General features: G+C 40.1%; 1 protein-coding gene across 1 annotated transcript in view; it reads right to left on the reverse strand.

The window, feature by feature from the left end:
• MBD5 (methyl-CpG binding domain protein 5) overlaps positions 1–17,076 on the reverse strand; it is a 44,225-nt gene that overhangs the window by 15,608 nt on the left and 11,541 nt on the right. Inside the window, 3 exon segments of the mRNA XM_010005591.1 lie at positions 302–516; positions 2,165–2,887; positions 2,890–3,180. Coding sequence (XP_010003893.1) covers positions 302–516; positions 2,165–2,887; positions 2,890–3,180 — 1,229 coding nt within the window.

The following is a 17,076-nucleotide window of genomic DNA, read 5'->3' on the forward strand; positions in this document are numbered from 1 at the left end:
ATGGAAAACTGTGATGCTAAAAAAGTACAGTAACTGTCAGAACATAGATAACATTTTTCAACACACGCAGCACAACTCTTTCCAAAGGAACTATATCCAGTTTCTAAGGAAGAAGGTGCAGAATTCCAGTAATAAATGTTACTGATTTGCAAAATCCAAACACTACTGGAAGAGACAGCCAATTGTATGTGTGTGTCTTAATCACTCAGTTAAAATAAAATAAAATAAATCCAACTATGGAGGATTTTACCTACTGACAGTTGCCCATTTGTTTGGATATTGATTTCATTTTGCTTCCTACCTGGAAATTCTGGAACAGACATGCCATGGGGTTTGGGTTGTTAGCTGGGCCAGGAATTGGGGGCTGGCCTTGAAAGCCCTGCATGTTCTGGTACCCCTGGAGAAGGTGCTGCTGCTGCTGCTGATTTGCAGGAAACATCTGATTATTGTTTAATAGCGACTGGAGATGACTCAGCTGATGGTTATTCAAAGTAGTGTTTAAAGATGACATGTCACCTGTAAGTCAAGCACAAGGAAACCTAAGTCAGTTTAGTCCTCACCACTCCAGAGGAATTCCCTTGACTCAGCATCTAACTGACTGCTAAGCAAACACCTTTGTAAAACAACACTCTTCCCTTTCAGTCTCTTACAGACTGGTCCTCAAGGCATGTGTCTCCTACTCTTTATTCCTTTATTTCTTCAGTATTGCTTCTTTGGCACGTCACATCTACCTGGGTTTGTTCTAAAGGGTTCTGACACACCTTGGGAATGGTACACAGCCAAGTATGGCAGACTGAGCATCTATCATATTCCATGTCTTGGAATTACTCTTAGTTCCCAAAGAGTGACTGCTTCAAACAGTACAGGGCTGGTAGGGGGGAAGAGGAGGAGGAGAGAGAAAATAATTTTAAAAACCCAAACCAACTAGTTTTCCATTAGCTATGATCAAATAATGTGAGCTCTCAGCAATGGAGCAAAGGCTTTTTGGCTCCCAACACTCTAAACATATATTTTTACATTCTAGAGAAATAAATATATTAACATTTTGTATTACACAAAAATCTCACTTTACATGAAAATTCTAGTCCTGGTAAAATAAATACACTCTTGAACCTGACTTTGTAAAATAATAAAGCTTAAAAATATCTCAATTTCCTTTTTTTTTTTTTTTTTTTTGGTGGGTTTTTTCTTAATTAAAAGCTCCTGTTTTTCTTAAAGTTGCCATTTGAAAAATCATTTGTTAGTTGTATTTTACACAGAAAATGTAAAGTTCAGGATAGCCATTTAGTAGGCAAGTATGAGGTATTAAGGAAAAATACTTATCAGCTCTTTGCCACTATTTAATTCCCCCTCCAAGTCTGTTTATTAGACTATGCAGATCAAGCAACAGAGCAGAGAGTACAAACTGTATCACATATTCTTGGTAAAAATCATCATAAGACTCAGGAGGAAAAAAACCTTGTATTTAAGAGCTTTTTAATCACTTGTTTGAGAGGTAGGTGTTTGTCAAGTGAGACACCCTGTGCTTCTAAGCTACCAGCTAAAGTAAAAAAAACCCAACAAACAAAACCAGAGAAAATCTAAATGCACAATAAAGGGCTCGAAGGGCAACCTTCCTCTTTGACCTTGTGCAAGGACCTACTTCAAGTGCTGTCTGGATTACTTTACAGGGAGTGTGCTCACTGTCTGGGCAACTTTTGATTCCTTTAGGAAAAATGCCCTTGGCCAGTCTTCCTCTCCCACAGCTACTCGCACTAACCCTGTGATGCCACACGCACTTGAAGCCAAACGCCGCGTCCCCGAGGTGACCCTGTGCTCTCACTACTTGAAAAATGAAACAAGTCCAATTGCTTACAGAATTTGAAGGTGTAAAATCAAGAGAGTAGGTCTAGGTGGCATCAGAATTAAGAATGGAAGAGAATATAATTTCCAAAACCAGTATTAAATGCTGCTGAATGAAATTAGAGTCTGGTTTAAATTTCTTACAATAACAGTTCTGTTTTTCTCAGGAGAAATAAACAAGCTGTAACACACAAAAGCCTTAAAAAAAAAAGTATGATAAAGTGGAGTCTTTAAAAATAGAAACTAGAATCCAAAATTCCCCCTCCCCAACCCTCTTTTTTTTTTTTTTATCCTTTTATATCTGTGAAGAAATTGAACTTACCAAGCAGACCTGTCCCCAGTAGAGGGTTAAGTAGCTGTGGCACCACAGAGTTATTGTTGAGTTTAGCTGGACTAGATGGATTCCCAGCACTATTAGATATGTTCAGCAATGTTTCTGCCATTGACACCACTGCTGTCCCACCACCCAGGGTGGAGACAGACAGTGCTGCCACTGCTGATGATGTAGTGGTTGTGGTAGTGGTTGCTTGGGAGGAGGTGGCAATGGAAACCTCTGGATGATTAGCGGTGTTGCCCGATGCGGAGTTCAGGACACCTCCCACCAGCTGGGGATTCAAGGCCATTAATGCTGAGGCCCCAGAGACAGCTGGGAGGAGCAGGGGGTTGGAAGTAGTGTCAGTGCCTGAAAAGCTTGGTAAAGGGTTGCCCAGGGGGTTGGTTAACAGGGTGTCCACCCTGGTGCTTTCTGACTGATTGCTTGGCAAATGGTCAGGTGGGGCTGTCAGTTGTGTTACTGAGGGTAAAGGGTTATTTTGCTGCTGCAACAAATCTGAGATGGTCAGATTGAAAGATGGTAGGGGAAGCATGGCAGCTGCTTGGGCTTGATTCTGAAGGAGGGTTGCTAGAAGCTGAAAATGAACAGGCTGTAATACCTGCCCATCCACGTCACTGGAGAGAAAAGCTAAAGCAGCATTTACATTTGGGTTGAGAAAACCTAAAGGGTTGCAGTCAGCTGAAGACTTTGATCCCAGTAGGGATCGCGATGATTCTGGTTTAGGAGATGTTGCTGATTCACTGGCAAAGAGATAGGAAGAGAATTGAGGAGGTTTTGATTCAAAGAATGTGGAAGATTGTTGTTTGAAGAGCTGTTCTGCGGAAAATGAAGCGAGTGTTCGTGGCCAGCGAAAGGGAAATCGCTCCCGATGGGCAGCTGGCTCTGAAGTGGGTTTCCAGCTGCAGTAGTGACTATAACACCATCTTGAAGCACAGATGTTGTCTTTGTGATGGCAGGTTGGCTGGTGCCAGCTATGGCTATCGATGATGATGGTCCTGAAGCCCCTGCAATGCAAAAGAACACAGCTATTAACAGGATGCTGCCTGCTGGGAGACAGTCAGCAGTTACCCAAGTAACCAGGTTAATCCAAAACAGTGATATTTGGTACCCAGGCATAGGAAAGAATATGTTTTGAGCATCCAGACCTGAGTATTTTTTAATACGAACATATCTCACATCAGCTATGTCAGATAATATGTGCTGTGCCACATCTCATCAGAAATTATTTAACTACACACTTCTATTTCCCTTCAATTTCTCTGAGTGGGGATATAACAGGATTTCCTTCATTACCTGTTTTGGTCAGCATAAACCTAAAAGCAACCACAGCTCAGTGTAGTTAGTGGTGGACCAGGATGAAATGCACTACTAGCCAGAAGGATCAATGGTAGAGACAAACAATTATTTAAAGGATTATTTTGGACTCTTGAAGAAAAAAGACAAAGATGACGACTACATGTCATGATAATAAAATCTAATGAGAAAATGTATTATGGTCAAGGTAGGTTAGCAGACAAAAAAACCCCATCCAATTATAAAGAAAAAACATGTAAATAATTGGGATGGTCTATTCATATCTATCCCTTGGCATGAAAGGGTGTGTGTGGGCACATGAGGAGGTTATGTGGAAAGAGGGAGCAAATACTGAATAAAGTTTATTTGGGTATTTTTGTACCCCTTTACAAAATCTGAAGTATAAAGTAGATGATACATTGTCTTGTACTTAAGGCAGAGTTTTGAATTTACTGTAATAATACAGAAAAACCATATGAGAGAAGACCAGGAGAATTAAAGCCAGTGAAATTGCCTTGAATTATGCCCTTCTGCCTTACCCATTGGGGAACATTCAAGTACTAATCTTATATATTACACATATATTAAACTGTAAAATTATCAATATTTAACCATGGTTTTGATGCAATAAAAGAATTCTCCATTCTCAACTGCCCAGCAAATACAACTCACATGATAGAGATCAGAAGGTACTGATTATCAGAAAGTATCAATTACCATTTTTCTAAACAAATAGTACTTGAAAAGGGACATGAAATGACACCAATGATGGGTAAGAACTGAATAAAATCTTTACATAATTTGTAACTAAAAATAGCATTTTTCAAGTACTGTAACACTATGACAACTCAAAAAGGTACAAAGTTAACTCACTGTGTTGAACTCAAGAGGAGAAAGATCACACTCTCTCTCTCCCAGGTACCATTATCACATTCCAGTACAGAAACAAAATAATAAATTAACAAAACATAAAGTGAGAACAAATTGTAATCATTAAGCAGAGGATATCCTATTCTGGTGTGATGGGAAATATGTTAACAAAGCAATAAAAGCTGTTTCATGACAAGCACAGTTCTCTAGGCAGCGGTTTGGAACAAAAAAACAGATACACCCTTGAGGAACAAAAACCCAACCATGCACTGGAACGTTATGTCCCACTGGATTTCCGCTTAGGGTTTAGTATTTAACATTTCCCATTAGGCAGAAAGAGCAAATTATCTGCATCTTGATACCCCCAGGCCTGGCAAATGCCTCATGGGTACCTGAGAAAGGGGCACCCAGGCCCTCAGAGGGCAATGAAAAGCTGCTAATCAGACAAGCTGCTCAGAAATCATTCAAACCTGAGATGAAGACAGGAAGGACCAACCTCTTGGTGCAGAGGAACGAAACGTACAGCTCTGGCAGCTGAGGTTATTTTCTGCCCATGTATCTGTCTACTGCTGGTCACCTGCTTCTGGAGACAAGCAGCTCCTGGCAATGTCTCCCCAAAATGGAAGATAAGAGAAAAAAGGAAGATTTTCTCCAGCCCGTGCTTACACATAGAGGTGCACAAGACCTACTAACATGACATCTTAAGAAGATTTTCATGTGTGCCCTTCCCCCTACCCCTTTTTTTAGTATTTTGCTATATTTGTAAATAAGCCCATAGCAAAACACAGTTCGTACAAGTGGCCAGCACAACGTGAAATTAAATGCAATGTGAGATGTTTACTATTTGTTTTCAACACACAGTGTATGGACACTCTGGCTACCCAAATTCAAGCACACAAATCCCAGAGAAACTAAACTATAACTGCACATCTTCCCTTTTTTTAATTTTTTCCTCTCTGATCTCTGAAATATTTTAAATTGCATTTTTAGAAAACAAATAGAAAAGTCTTTACAACGTTTGTGACTAAAAGCAAACTCTTTTCTTTTTCCACTAGAGAAAAGAAAACACAGCCAATTACAGCAGGTTCAAACTGCTGGATCAGCACGTTACAGAGCCCACAGCCACACACACCAGTAACCACCAGGTACCTATTGGCACACAAAAAAGGAAATACTATTTTTTTTGTTTAAATCAGTATCCAGAACTGACACTCCAAGGGTCTGAATAATGGGAAAGGTCCCAAAGACCAAACTACACATTTAAGAAATACCATGACAAAGCCATTCCAAGATGGTTTTAAGAGAAGAATCAGCTGTACCACTCCAGTGACATGAGATGGATGCCTAATGTACTTAAAAATACATCAGGCCTCTTAAATGATGTTGGTTGAAAAACTGATCACTGAAGCAAAACTCTGCACTTGGAGACACATTAAACGTGAGTCTCTCAAGTTATAATCTACATCAGCATGGAGCAGGTGATACTCAAACATCTTCAAAAGGTTCTTCCTCCCACTTGTAAATGACCTTCCACACAAAATCTTGCTGTCACATTGATAAAAACAGGCAACCACCAAGCTTGGCCTGACCTGCAGGGATAGTCTGTTACACTGGATTTTCTAAGGCATGAGGTTGTTTCTGACAGTATTTTCTTTGGAAACTCTTTATTCCTGGGAAAGAGGGATACACAGGCTTTTCCTCTGTGGCTTGGAAAGGCTTCCCCAACTACCATAGATCACATTCAATGTGTTAAGCAGCACACAGATAGATTTTTAATTCAGGCGTGAGGAAAGTATTCTACACATAGAGCTCTCAGGAAAAGAAAACCTAATTTTGTTATTTTCAAGTGGACCTAATCTCTGTTTCTAATTTATTTATGAACCTGTTTTCCATTCCACTCAGTTAAATAACCACACAGTGGAGTATCTGCTGTGAAGCAAATCTCAAACTTCTAAAATTGTTGCTAGGTGTTTGTCAAACACTACTCTGATCTCTATCCCCCCTCAAACACTGCTTCAGAAGAGCTCACCTGAGAGGTCTAGAGCATGTTCAACTCTTGCTCTTTCTCCAGACTAATTAGACAATTAACTGCTACTGGGGGAAAAAAAATAAAAATGTTGATGGATTCTGAGTAGGAGGAAGAAAATGTGTCCTTATTTGAATCCAGACTTGAGAAGTTTGGGAGCTGAAGAGGCGATGAGCAGCCAGACTGCAGCAGGAAAAGAAGAAACGGGCAAATATTCCCCGCCAGCTTCTGTTCAGCCTGTCTCACTGAAAGACACAGTGGGAACTGGTATAGCAAAGTCCTGAATTGGGTAGTAGCTCATTTACTGCTGCATTCTGGGACAAATCTACCTCCAGCAACAGACAGAACATGATGTCTGGATCCCTTCCAAAACACCAACTCCAACAAGTCAATATTCTAGATGAAGAAATGCAGGCACAGCACCCTCATTAAACTATAGTGCCACTAGACATCTTCCGAATCTTTGGCCCCAGCCCAGAAGACAAAATCTCCATTGTTTATTTCTTCCTCTTTATAAAAAATGTATAATTTCTGTAATTGTTACTGATGGTGCTGCATCAACAAGGTGCAGAAGGCCATCTTCCTCTAGGAGGACCATAAGAGCCCTTGGGCAGCCCTCTGAACTGTCCTTCTCCACCTTCAAAATTACATCTCCAAGATGAATGTGAGCAGTTCTGTTTGGGTTTTTTTTGCCTCACATGAAGAGCAGGTGTGATGAGAAGACAGGGATGCCCAGCATCAACAGTGTGAAGATGTGGTAAGTTCTGTGAAATGGCATGAAAAATGCAACCTCACCAACATAAGGGTATAAGCTACACTGTGAGCACAAGAGAAGAATCACGGAATCATTCAGGTTGGAAAAGACCTTCAAGATCATCGAGTCCAACCATAATCTAACTCTACCAACCATTAACCCAACTCTACCAAATCCAGTGCATAAACCATGTCCCTCAGTCCCACATCTTTCAAACTCCCCCAGGGATGGTGATTCAACCACCTCCTTGGGCAGCCTGTTCCAGTGTTCAATCACCCTTGCAGTGAAGAAATTTCTTCTCATATCTAAACCAAACCACCTTTGGTGCAACTTGAGGCCATTTCCTCTTGTGAAGAAAAGGCACTTCAAATTAGGCTGAAACACCAAAGCATAACAGCAGAGATCTGGAACTGACTCTGGACATCCTTTGAGGTCCTTCTTTTATTCCAAGTGGCATCTAGATCCATACATTGTATTTACTAGAGCTTTCAAAGAGAGCAGGGTGATAGTGGAAACCAGATGGTGGTTGCCACTAAACAAAGGTCCCTATGCAAACAAGCTGTCTTGGCCAGCAGTGCTGTAAGGAAAGCAGGAGTGCAGCTCTGACCACCTGTACTGCCTTCAGGCCTGGAGAAGGATGAGAGCCAGAAGAAAAGGTGATGTACTGCAGCACCAAAGAGTTTTGACAATGTGTTAGCTCATTTAAACCTCCACCATGAAATGGTTCATCATTATTGCATACAGGCTCTCAGATGACAGCTGGGAGGCTTTTGATGAGAAACACTAATGGGAGTTGAAAGCTAAAAGGAAATCACAAGTTTGGTTCCAAGTTTCATAAAAACATGCTATTCCCAATCCTGGAAACCCAAGGCATCGTGCACGTCAGCTCAGTAAACAGCAGCCCTCAATAATCAGAACCTCTTAAGAGTGAAAAGAGAATAAAAAAAAGGTCACAGACTAAAAGCCATAAAAGCCTGAGCTGGTTGCCAGAGTCCAGCTCCTGCAGACACAGATGTCTGCCAAAAGTTCTTCTGCCATTTGTTGAGAAGAGGGAACTGTCTTTGCAATGCAGTGAGAAGAAACATGCAGGGAGCCAGAAAATAGATCTACTGTTCTCTCAGAGGGTCAGATAAATATTTTGGGACTAAGCAAATGGAAATTGAATAGGATATACATTTAAAAATATTACTTTGTGCACTGTAGTATTTTACTTATTAATGTTTTTATTTTGCTTTCTTTTGCAAGCAGGTTTATTTTCCTGTGTGGATTTTATCTGTGTGCTTTAATTATTTTTTTTTATAGTATTGCTTGGCAGGTATTCTTCAGAAGATGCAATAAAAAAAAAAGGGTATTATGAAATCAGTTTGTGCTTGAGAAGGTTCACTCTTTCTGCTCACTTAAAATGAAGAAGTGGAAGATTTTTATCATTCATATCTCAGCACTGTCCTGCCAGGAAAGAGAGGAACACACGCTGGTGTTGGGATGACAGGGCACAGCAAGAGGATTATCCTAAGTCCTGTTTTATAAACAATATTAAGATTTGAACACTATGAAGACTTGGACAGCAAGCTCCAAGGGCTGTCCTCAGAAAGAGAAGCCGGAGTGTGAGCTACTGGTATCAAAATAAGCAAAAGGAAAGAGTCAAAAGCCACATATCAGATCTGCATCATCAGAAGAATTGTGTCTGCATAAAAACATGTAGGAACAGTAATGACTTCACTTGCTGAGAATAATGCTCAGCTTCCTTATAAACCAAACAATGCAAACTGAAAGCAAACTACTGCAGTCCAGAGATGCTAAAAATACTTCTACCAAATTAAAGAATGTTAACTATATACGTATCTTCCTAAAAAATTGCAGTTAGCAATTAGAAAATTATAATGGAAATAATATTTTACAATTAATTTCTCTGTAAGAAACTATCCACTATGCAGCCTAATATTTCAATAGTCACAGCACATTTCTGGAGTTTGTAGAATAAAAATAACGAGTAAGACAGGTACATAAAGTACTTAGGAAACTGAAAGTACAGAACTTGCTCATTAGGCATTAATATCTAAAACACTGTAAGAGCTGAAAACAAGTAAATGTTACACACACCACCTCCTCAATTCCTACCCTTCTGTATATTCAATAACAATGCACCTAGCTTTATTTTACATTTTATATTTTCTTTAGTGGTTTTTAAGTTCAGAACATTTCAAGTTTTGGAAATCTTTGCCAGAAACTCACATTCAACCCCTTGATCTCTTCATGAGCTTCCTGCTAAAACCTCCACCACTTCCATCCTCTCCAAGGGTAAAATTAAGCAGCTCCTGCAGATGAAATCTGCAAGATCCTTTCAAAAAGCTCCAGTGAGAGTGGAGAGAGGAAACTTTCACTGCATCCCTTACCCTGAGATGATGAAAGTGTGAAGGTACAAGAGATCACTTAGGCATTGTAATTACTACCATATCTCAAATGGTTTGTGCCCCTTCTGCCACATCAATCCATGCTTGAGGCCTGCAAAAGCTACTGCAGTACTAATATTAAATAAGAATTAATATCAGCTTTGAGATACGAACACACAGTCTGCCTCAGCAGCAATATTTTTAAATTGGTGATTTTAAGTGAGTTAACTTTCACAGAAGTATAATTGGTGATGGAAGTGATACGACCTGATGTTTCTTAAATATTGGGAGACAACATGTTCCTGCTTTAACTACATATTCCATCACTTAGCTATAAACTTAGAACCAAAAGCTATACATTTTTATAATTACATTCTCTGTTTTCTTTTTGGAATGGAAAGCATTTAAGATACGTATCTGGCACCACATTAACTACAGTGCTCTCAGTTCCAAAGAACCCCTAATTCAGCAGTCAAGCACAAACCACTGTCAGTTGACAAGAGAGAAATCACCAGCAATGAACCAATAAATAAAACATCCATCTCAGCCCAGCAGAACCAGTTAAAAACCTGGACTCCTCTCATATACAATCCTGCCTCTGTGCAGAATGTGCTCTTGTGTAGAACAGATTTACCTGCCAATCCATAACATCACACTCCTCACTGGAGCAGCTGAGCCTATTCCTATGGCCACCAGTGGCAAAATGCTGCTGCATCAGCAGCTTCTTTTTATACTTACAACAAAACACCCCTAATGTTGGCCCTGTTCTTAACAGTGTTTTTAAAACTCTTGCTTTAACAGATTATTTTAAGAATGAAAATCCAGATAGGACTAGAGAGATCTCTGAATCTTCTGAAAAGTGACTCAGCCCAAGGTGACCCTGTTGAAATTTTAGGGGAAGGGCAAAGAGCCCAAAACATTTTCTAGGACAAGAGAAATCCTTAAAATTAGGCTTTTCTAAACAAAACCAACAAACATAACTGAATTTCAGACCTGGCTCTTCTCCTTGCCTTTATCTCTTCCAGCTTCTACAGTTTACCATCACTGCTGTTTTTAAAATTACTCTGGGAAAACTGTTCTTATGTGCTTAGCTGTTAACAGAAAGCAGAAGCAGTTTTCTAGTTAAAAACTGTCAACACAGCAGCACACAAATGAAGGACAAGCCCTTCAGCATTTACTCAGTGCTGGCTCTTAGTCTGATCTTGTCCTGTATCATTCCCTCATTCACAGTTGTGGGAAATGCACTGCAGAGGAGCTAAAATATTTTATTGCACATTTGGGAAACTAAAAATTCAAAAGAAAGCATTATTTCTTTCATGAGTCCCCACTCACCCTCCAAGCAAGTTTTGGAATTGTCCACTGGTTCTGCCTGAGAATATTTTCAGATGTGGAGTGCTAAATGTGTCTGGGAAATCTCATGTAATTAATTCAGTTTTTCCTCACAAATTTTTGATAAAAACTCATCTTTCTGCATTATTTTATTATTCTATTTTAGAAATCCTTCAACATTTCATGATATAAATTCCTATTTTAAAAGGTATGACAGTTAAAACACTAACCAGGCAAGATTCTGGTTAACTAGAAGATGGCAGCAAGTATGTTTACACCAACTGCATAAAAGCCTGTCATGTTAAGAATCAAGTTTTACCTAATATTGCTGATGCCTACTAAGTCAGTAATTCCTCTGTGTACACAGAATGAGAGTGATTTTGTGCATAAATCTTCTATCAAGAGTTCTATCAAGGCAAATATATGAGAATATTCATTTCAGTGGCAGGGTAGGGAACTGACTTAACCTATATAGTTGGAAATCTTATTCTTCATGTAGAACCTTTACCCCAATCTTTACAGTTCTCATTTGAATAGGAAATTATTGTCTCCTCAGAATAACATCAAAGCAAAATAGGGTAGAATGTTGAAAAGCAGCACCAGATTTTAAGTAACAATAGTTCCTTATAATCACACCACACTCCCTCAAACCAGAGTAAAGTCCCTTGGTACATTTACATAAACAACAAAAGCAAGAATCAATAGACCATTCCAATTGCCTTTACAATTAGGAGAGTTGCTGGTTGGCATCCTGTCTGGGGGTTATTTCAGCTTAATGAGAAACTTTTCTAAGATGTAACAAGCCCCATAAAGGATGCCAGCCAGCCACTCTTCTGAATGCAAAGTCAAAAAGTTCAACTGATTTTGGAATTCCATGACATGCAAAAGTAATTTTGCAGAGCAAATCCAGAGGCTAACAGACCAGAAAATGCCACTTTGTACTTGTTTCATGTGATATAAAATCCCCCATTGTCTTTGATGCACAGGAATGACCATTTTCAGAGAAGCAGGGGCCTGCACCATGGTGGTGACTACCACTACACCCAGTACTACAGGTAACCTTTGACTCATGTAACAACACTTCATGCTTTAGGTTCCTCATGTCGTCAAAACACAGATGCAATCACTGCACTACTCCTTTACATCCAATTTACATTCACAGCTCTCTGAGAAGAAAAGGGAGAATACTTACTGCAAACCACCAATAAAAAAAACCCCTTCATGTTCACAGAACTTAAAATCTGAAGTGATACTGCTCATAGCACACATCAGCATTTCCCCCCTAGATTAAGGATTAATCTTTCAGTTAGAATAGAACAATTAATTCCTCAGGAGACACAGCTTTGATGCTATAGGCAAAAAGCAACAGAAAACAGTACTTTATAGATTGTCAGAGGTGGGACACGTCCTGGACATCACACCCCATGTTGCTGGAGAAGAAAAAAACAAAGACTTTTTTTCTGAGGTGTAAAAAAATTACCACCAAGCTGGTTTCTGATTCTGCCAAGGGAAGGTAATCCCTGGTCCCTCCTCTCTGGCTAACTCTAGCCAACCATCAGTCTGGCAGAATACAAATCTTTCACAAATCCTTTTGGATTATATTGGGATTAAATCCTGCTACTGAGGTGACATGATAATGGTTAACACAGATAGAAGTATTCTGAGCAGTCAGCGTGAGGGCAGCACAAGGGGAAGGAAACTGAGCAGAAGCTGAAGTCAGAAGCAACAACCTCAGTCCCTCAGAATGATCCTGTCCACACATGGGTTGGGAAATATTTTTATGGCTCCTTCTGTTCCTATACATAACACCACCTCTGCTACAGTGCTTCAGTGATTAGCATTCTCCCAAAAAGGGAACCAGTCATTTCCTTCATGCTGAATTGACCAGCTTTCAGCCACTGGAAGCTGTCAGCACGTCTGCCAGCAAGGGAAAAATAATTCAGCTGCTGCCCCAGTATAAACACTTACAGAAAGTGATACTGTTTCTTGACTACTTTTTAAAAGAGCAGATTCCAGAGCATTCCCAGGTGCTGGAATACCTCTCATCCTGCTCAACTCCCTGGCATCAGAGGCAAGCTCAGTGTGGGAGGTGAGCCCAACTTCAGGGTCTGCTGCAGGACCAAGCACACCACTGCCCCCAGGGCTCACAGCTCCAGGTCTGATTGGCAACCACCCACACCAGCTTTGGGGCCTTCCTTTGAAATCTCCTATCTTTTTGTACCTTTCACCAGGACTGAACACTACCCAGAACACCACATCCTCACTGGTTTTCTCAAGCACACATATAGAGTCAGGAGCATCTCCAGGTCCTCCGTGTATTCCCATTTTCATGTTTCCAAGGATCCACCTGGCTTCTCTTTTTCTAGCTGTTTTTGAGTTTTGATTTTGGTTTATTTTTTCAACATCACTGATCTGACAGTTTGCATTATGTTTATTAAGTCAAAGCCTCCAAAACCCCTTCTTTGAGTCACTGTTTTCCAAAGCAATGTTCCATTCCCAATTATATTACACTGCACTTGGCTGTATTAAAATAAATTCTATTTGAGTGGGATAAAAGCTCCTCACTGCTTGGTATTGGTCCTCTGTGTTCCTCCCTATTTAATTATATTTAACTATTTTCTATTCTGTAAATGTCACGAGTAAAAATGACTGTTCTGAGTTTAAGGAAGGGACATAACTTCATTTGCTAAACTTGCCCTTTATTTGTCACTACTGAACTTGCAGACCTAGAGGTTCTTGTATTTCTGATGTCCTGATATTTGAGACAACTTACCACTTTATTTCTATTCCCTATAGTTATTATATTAGTTGCTTTGATTTCCCCTATCAGCTGCATATAAGCTTATTCTCCCAAATATTTTTTCACTTGTTTTCATTTATCACATCATTTACAGACATTGCATCCTTAGCAGGATTTGCAAGTTGAATGTTCAACACACACAGATTTTCTACACCATGAACTTCTGAACTAATGCACATACTAACAGCAAGAAAAAAAAAAAAAAGAACCAGATTCTACAATAGAATATTATCAGACAGTGATGCAGTCCATTTTACAAAAAAACAACAATCCCAGACAAATCCAAAGTGAGGCAGCGTGGCTTAATGAATAAATCTTAAAGATGCCAAACTGGCTTCTACCTTTAGTTTGTATCAGAAGTCTGAGTGCTTGATTAATGAGGAATACGATGTTCAAGACTGACAGAAATATTCACACCATTCATTAGAAAAAATGAGTCTAGAACCCAGCCTTCTGGCAACAAATGGACTCTTTTCAAAGGAACAGACCTAAATCATCTATGCAGATCTGTTGCTGGCTCCTCCTGTAAGACAGCTCTTATTTAATAGTGTTTGCAACCCAAATACTACAGAACTGAGAGACCAAAATTGTCAATAAAAATTGAGCATAACTGGTTTTCAAGGGCCCAAACTTGGAAAACTGCAAAAGCATAAACAGAAATTTTTATTTTTGAATTTGTTAACTTTTAATGCCATCAGACTCCTACTGAAAATTACCTGGAAACCAAAGATATTATCTGCGGAAGAAGAAAACAAAAGCTAGAATAATAAAACTTGGTCCATGTGGTTAAAATATAATTAAAAGCTTAGGCAATAACCCGCTATCTAATTGTGGTGATTCTCAATATTTTTTCTCTCAGGAACTATTTTCTGATTAGTAGCTATTCTGAATGCTGGCACAGAAAGAGCAAACAGACTTAGCAATTAAAATACTTGAAGCAAAAAGAAACCAAACAAAAAAACCCACAAACTCAACTATGAACACAAGAGTTTCCTGAAGACATCTCACTCAGCCAAACTGCTCTTGAACCCACAAGTTCACACTGCTCCATCCACCAGAACTATTTCTGTGCAGAATAATTCTCAATGTATCTCTTACCAGCTTTGTCTACACAACTGGTAACTAACTTGTATTTATTATTAATGAAAACCACTCAACATTTCACACTTGTTTCACAGAAAGAAAGCTCCCATTTCTCCTGCAAAGGCAACAAAATGCCCCTTTCTGGATTTTCCCAGCTCTGGATTAAATTTAGATCTTCCACCTGTGCCAGGAGTTGCTGGGATGACTCAGGGAGGCTGGAGGAAGGTTTCTGCACAGTTTTAGTGCCTTTCCCCTGGGAATAACACAAAGATAACAGAACGTGACACCACTTCGTACAGACGAAAATTACAGGTCTCCCGGCTTGGAGCCATCATGGCTGTTAACAAAATCATTAAATGCAGGTTGTGTGGATTCTGCAAGCATCAAAAAGAAGAAACAAACCACTTTAGTAGTGAGGAAGAGAACATACTCAAATCTTTCTAGTCTCTGCATACACAGAACTACCATTTATCATTTAGATGAAAAACAAATGTCAGGTGAAGACCCTATAGTTATACTGCTAGAATTCTACCAGTTATCTCCAGAGTATCAGAAATACTGTTCTCTAGAAATGCCACAGCAGAACAGAGGTCCCCAGGTGGGGTTCTATACATATTTCCATTCCTATATCGATGATAACTGAGTTGGCTGGTGCTCTTGAAACCTTTCTTCATGGGCCTTTTGGCACATCCACACGTTTGTTTTGGTGCATTTGTCTTCTCAGGAAGGAGTTCAGCTTGCCTCCAGACAAGGACTGGGGTTAGAAGCTAAGGCTCTGAAGAGCTAACCCAGGAATGCTTGACAAGCTGTGGCAGGTTCTCACCTACCACCACACAAAAGCAGGGCACGGCTGTAGGTCTGGCTGGGACAAAGTGATGGGGCAGGAACGAGAAGATCCCACATGGTGATGAACTTGGATTCTTGTTCTTAGAAGCCCACCTTAAACAGTCTTTCAGCAACATTTTATTGACAACTTTTCTGTAATGAAAAGCTTCTGTTACTTTGTTCCAGTCTGAATTTCATGCAGGAATCTTGACCTTTTTGAAGCCTTACCCCACATGGGGCAGATTACTATAGCTCAGCTTCTTGAGGGTGACCACTGGCACGTGGGCTCTTATCTCAGGTAACCTTCAGTCTTTTCTGCTCTCTGGAGGGCAGGTTACTTCAGTCCAATGCTGCAACAACGTCATGGCTTTCTACAGCCAGGTGGACAGCCACAATACAGAAGAACCCATGCCCTGGTCCCCACTGAACTCAACGGAGGTGGAAGATCAATGAGTTCCTGCTAAAGGGATTTTGCAGCATGCTTAGTGGGACTGGGGAGCAAGCTCCTAAGGCAAAACCAGACCTTTGCTCTGTTCAGAAGAAAGTACAAAGTCTCAGAAAAGGCAGACTATCAGGAAATACTCCTCTTTGTCAGCATGACAAGGCAAAAAAGCCAAGCAAGGATTAAGAGCTGCTTGCTTGCAACACAAACCACCATACAGCCAAGGAAAAAACATGCCTTTTTCTTGTAGGAATGGAGAAACCCTTACAAGTAACCAAAAGCTATGACCAGCATAATATTAGAATATTAATTTTTATATATTTTTCTGTATGATTCTGTTCAGTATTCAAAGAATAAGCAGCTCAAAGAATAAACAACTCAGGAATTCATATCAGGTTCTTTCTTGGGCTGATAAGCAAGACCAGTCGCACACTTGCAGTCCCGTCTGTTTGACCTGAGGTGGTTCAGTTGTGACTCTATCAAACACACAATTTGGGAACTAACCAAGACTGAAATACCACACAGAAGGTTTTCTTTCTGCTTAAGAAATTAACATAGTACCATCTTACCAGAAGGCATACTCTGCTCAACCAGTAGCAGTAAAATGAAATACACATTTTTGAGCTGTCTCCCTTTTATCTTGAGGCAGCACAGAGGCAGTACCAGCAGCCTACCTGCTTCCTCTCCAAGGTCTCACTGATGAATAAATCAGGGACTCTCTCACTACACTCTTCCACCTGAATATACAGTTTATTCAACCCTTTAATTACCAGCTTAGTAGAATTAGCATGATAAAGGCAAACAAAGACTTGGCACTCCCCGGCACTGTCCCTGAAAAGGGTTGTTCTGTAAACTTTTGTACTCCTACTTATCTGCTCCAATCTCTGATAACAGCAACTCTTTAGTGCAAGCAGTAAAGGACACACAGGTAGAGCCTGGACATACACGGCCAGGTCAGCCACAGCCTTCGAGGGTTGAAGTAGCCCGACATGCTGCCAGAAAACCCCAATTTCTTTAGGGCACACTACAAAAGCTGAGGTTTGGGTTTGTACAAAAGTGCATGGATTTTATTTTTGCAGAGTGTGTGG

This window comes from Chaetura pelagica, unplaced genomic scaffold (assembly GCF_000747805.2).
Source record: "Chaetura pelagica isolate M959 unplaced genomic scaffold, ChaPel_1.0 scaffold689, whole genome shotgun sequence".
Taxonomy (NCBI): Eukaryota; Metazoa; Chordata; class Aves; order Apodiformes; family Apodidae; genus Chaetura; species Chaetura pelagica.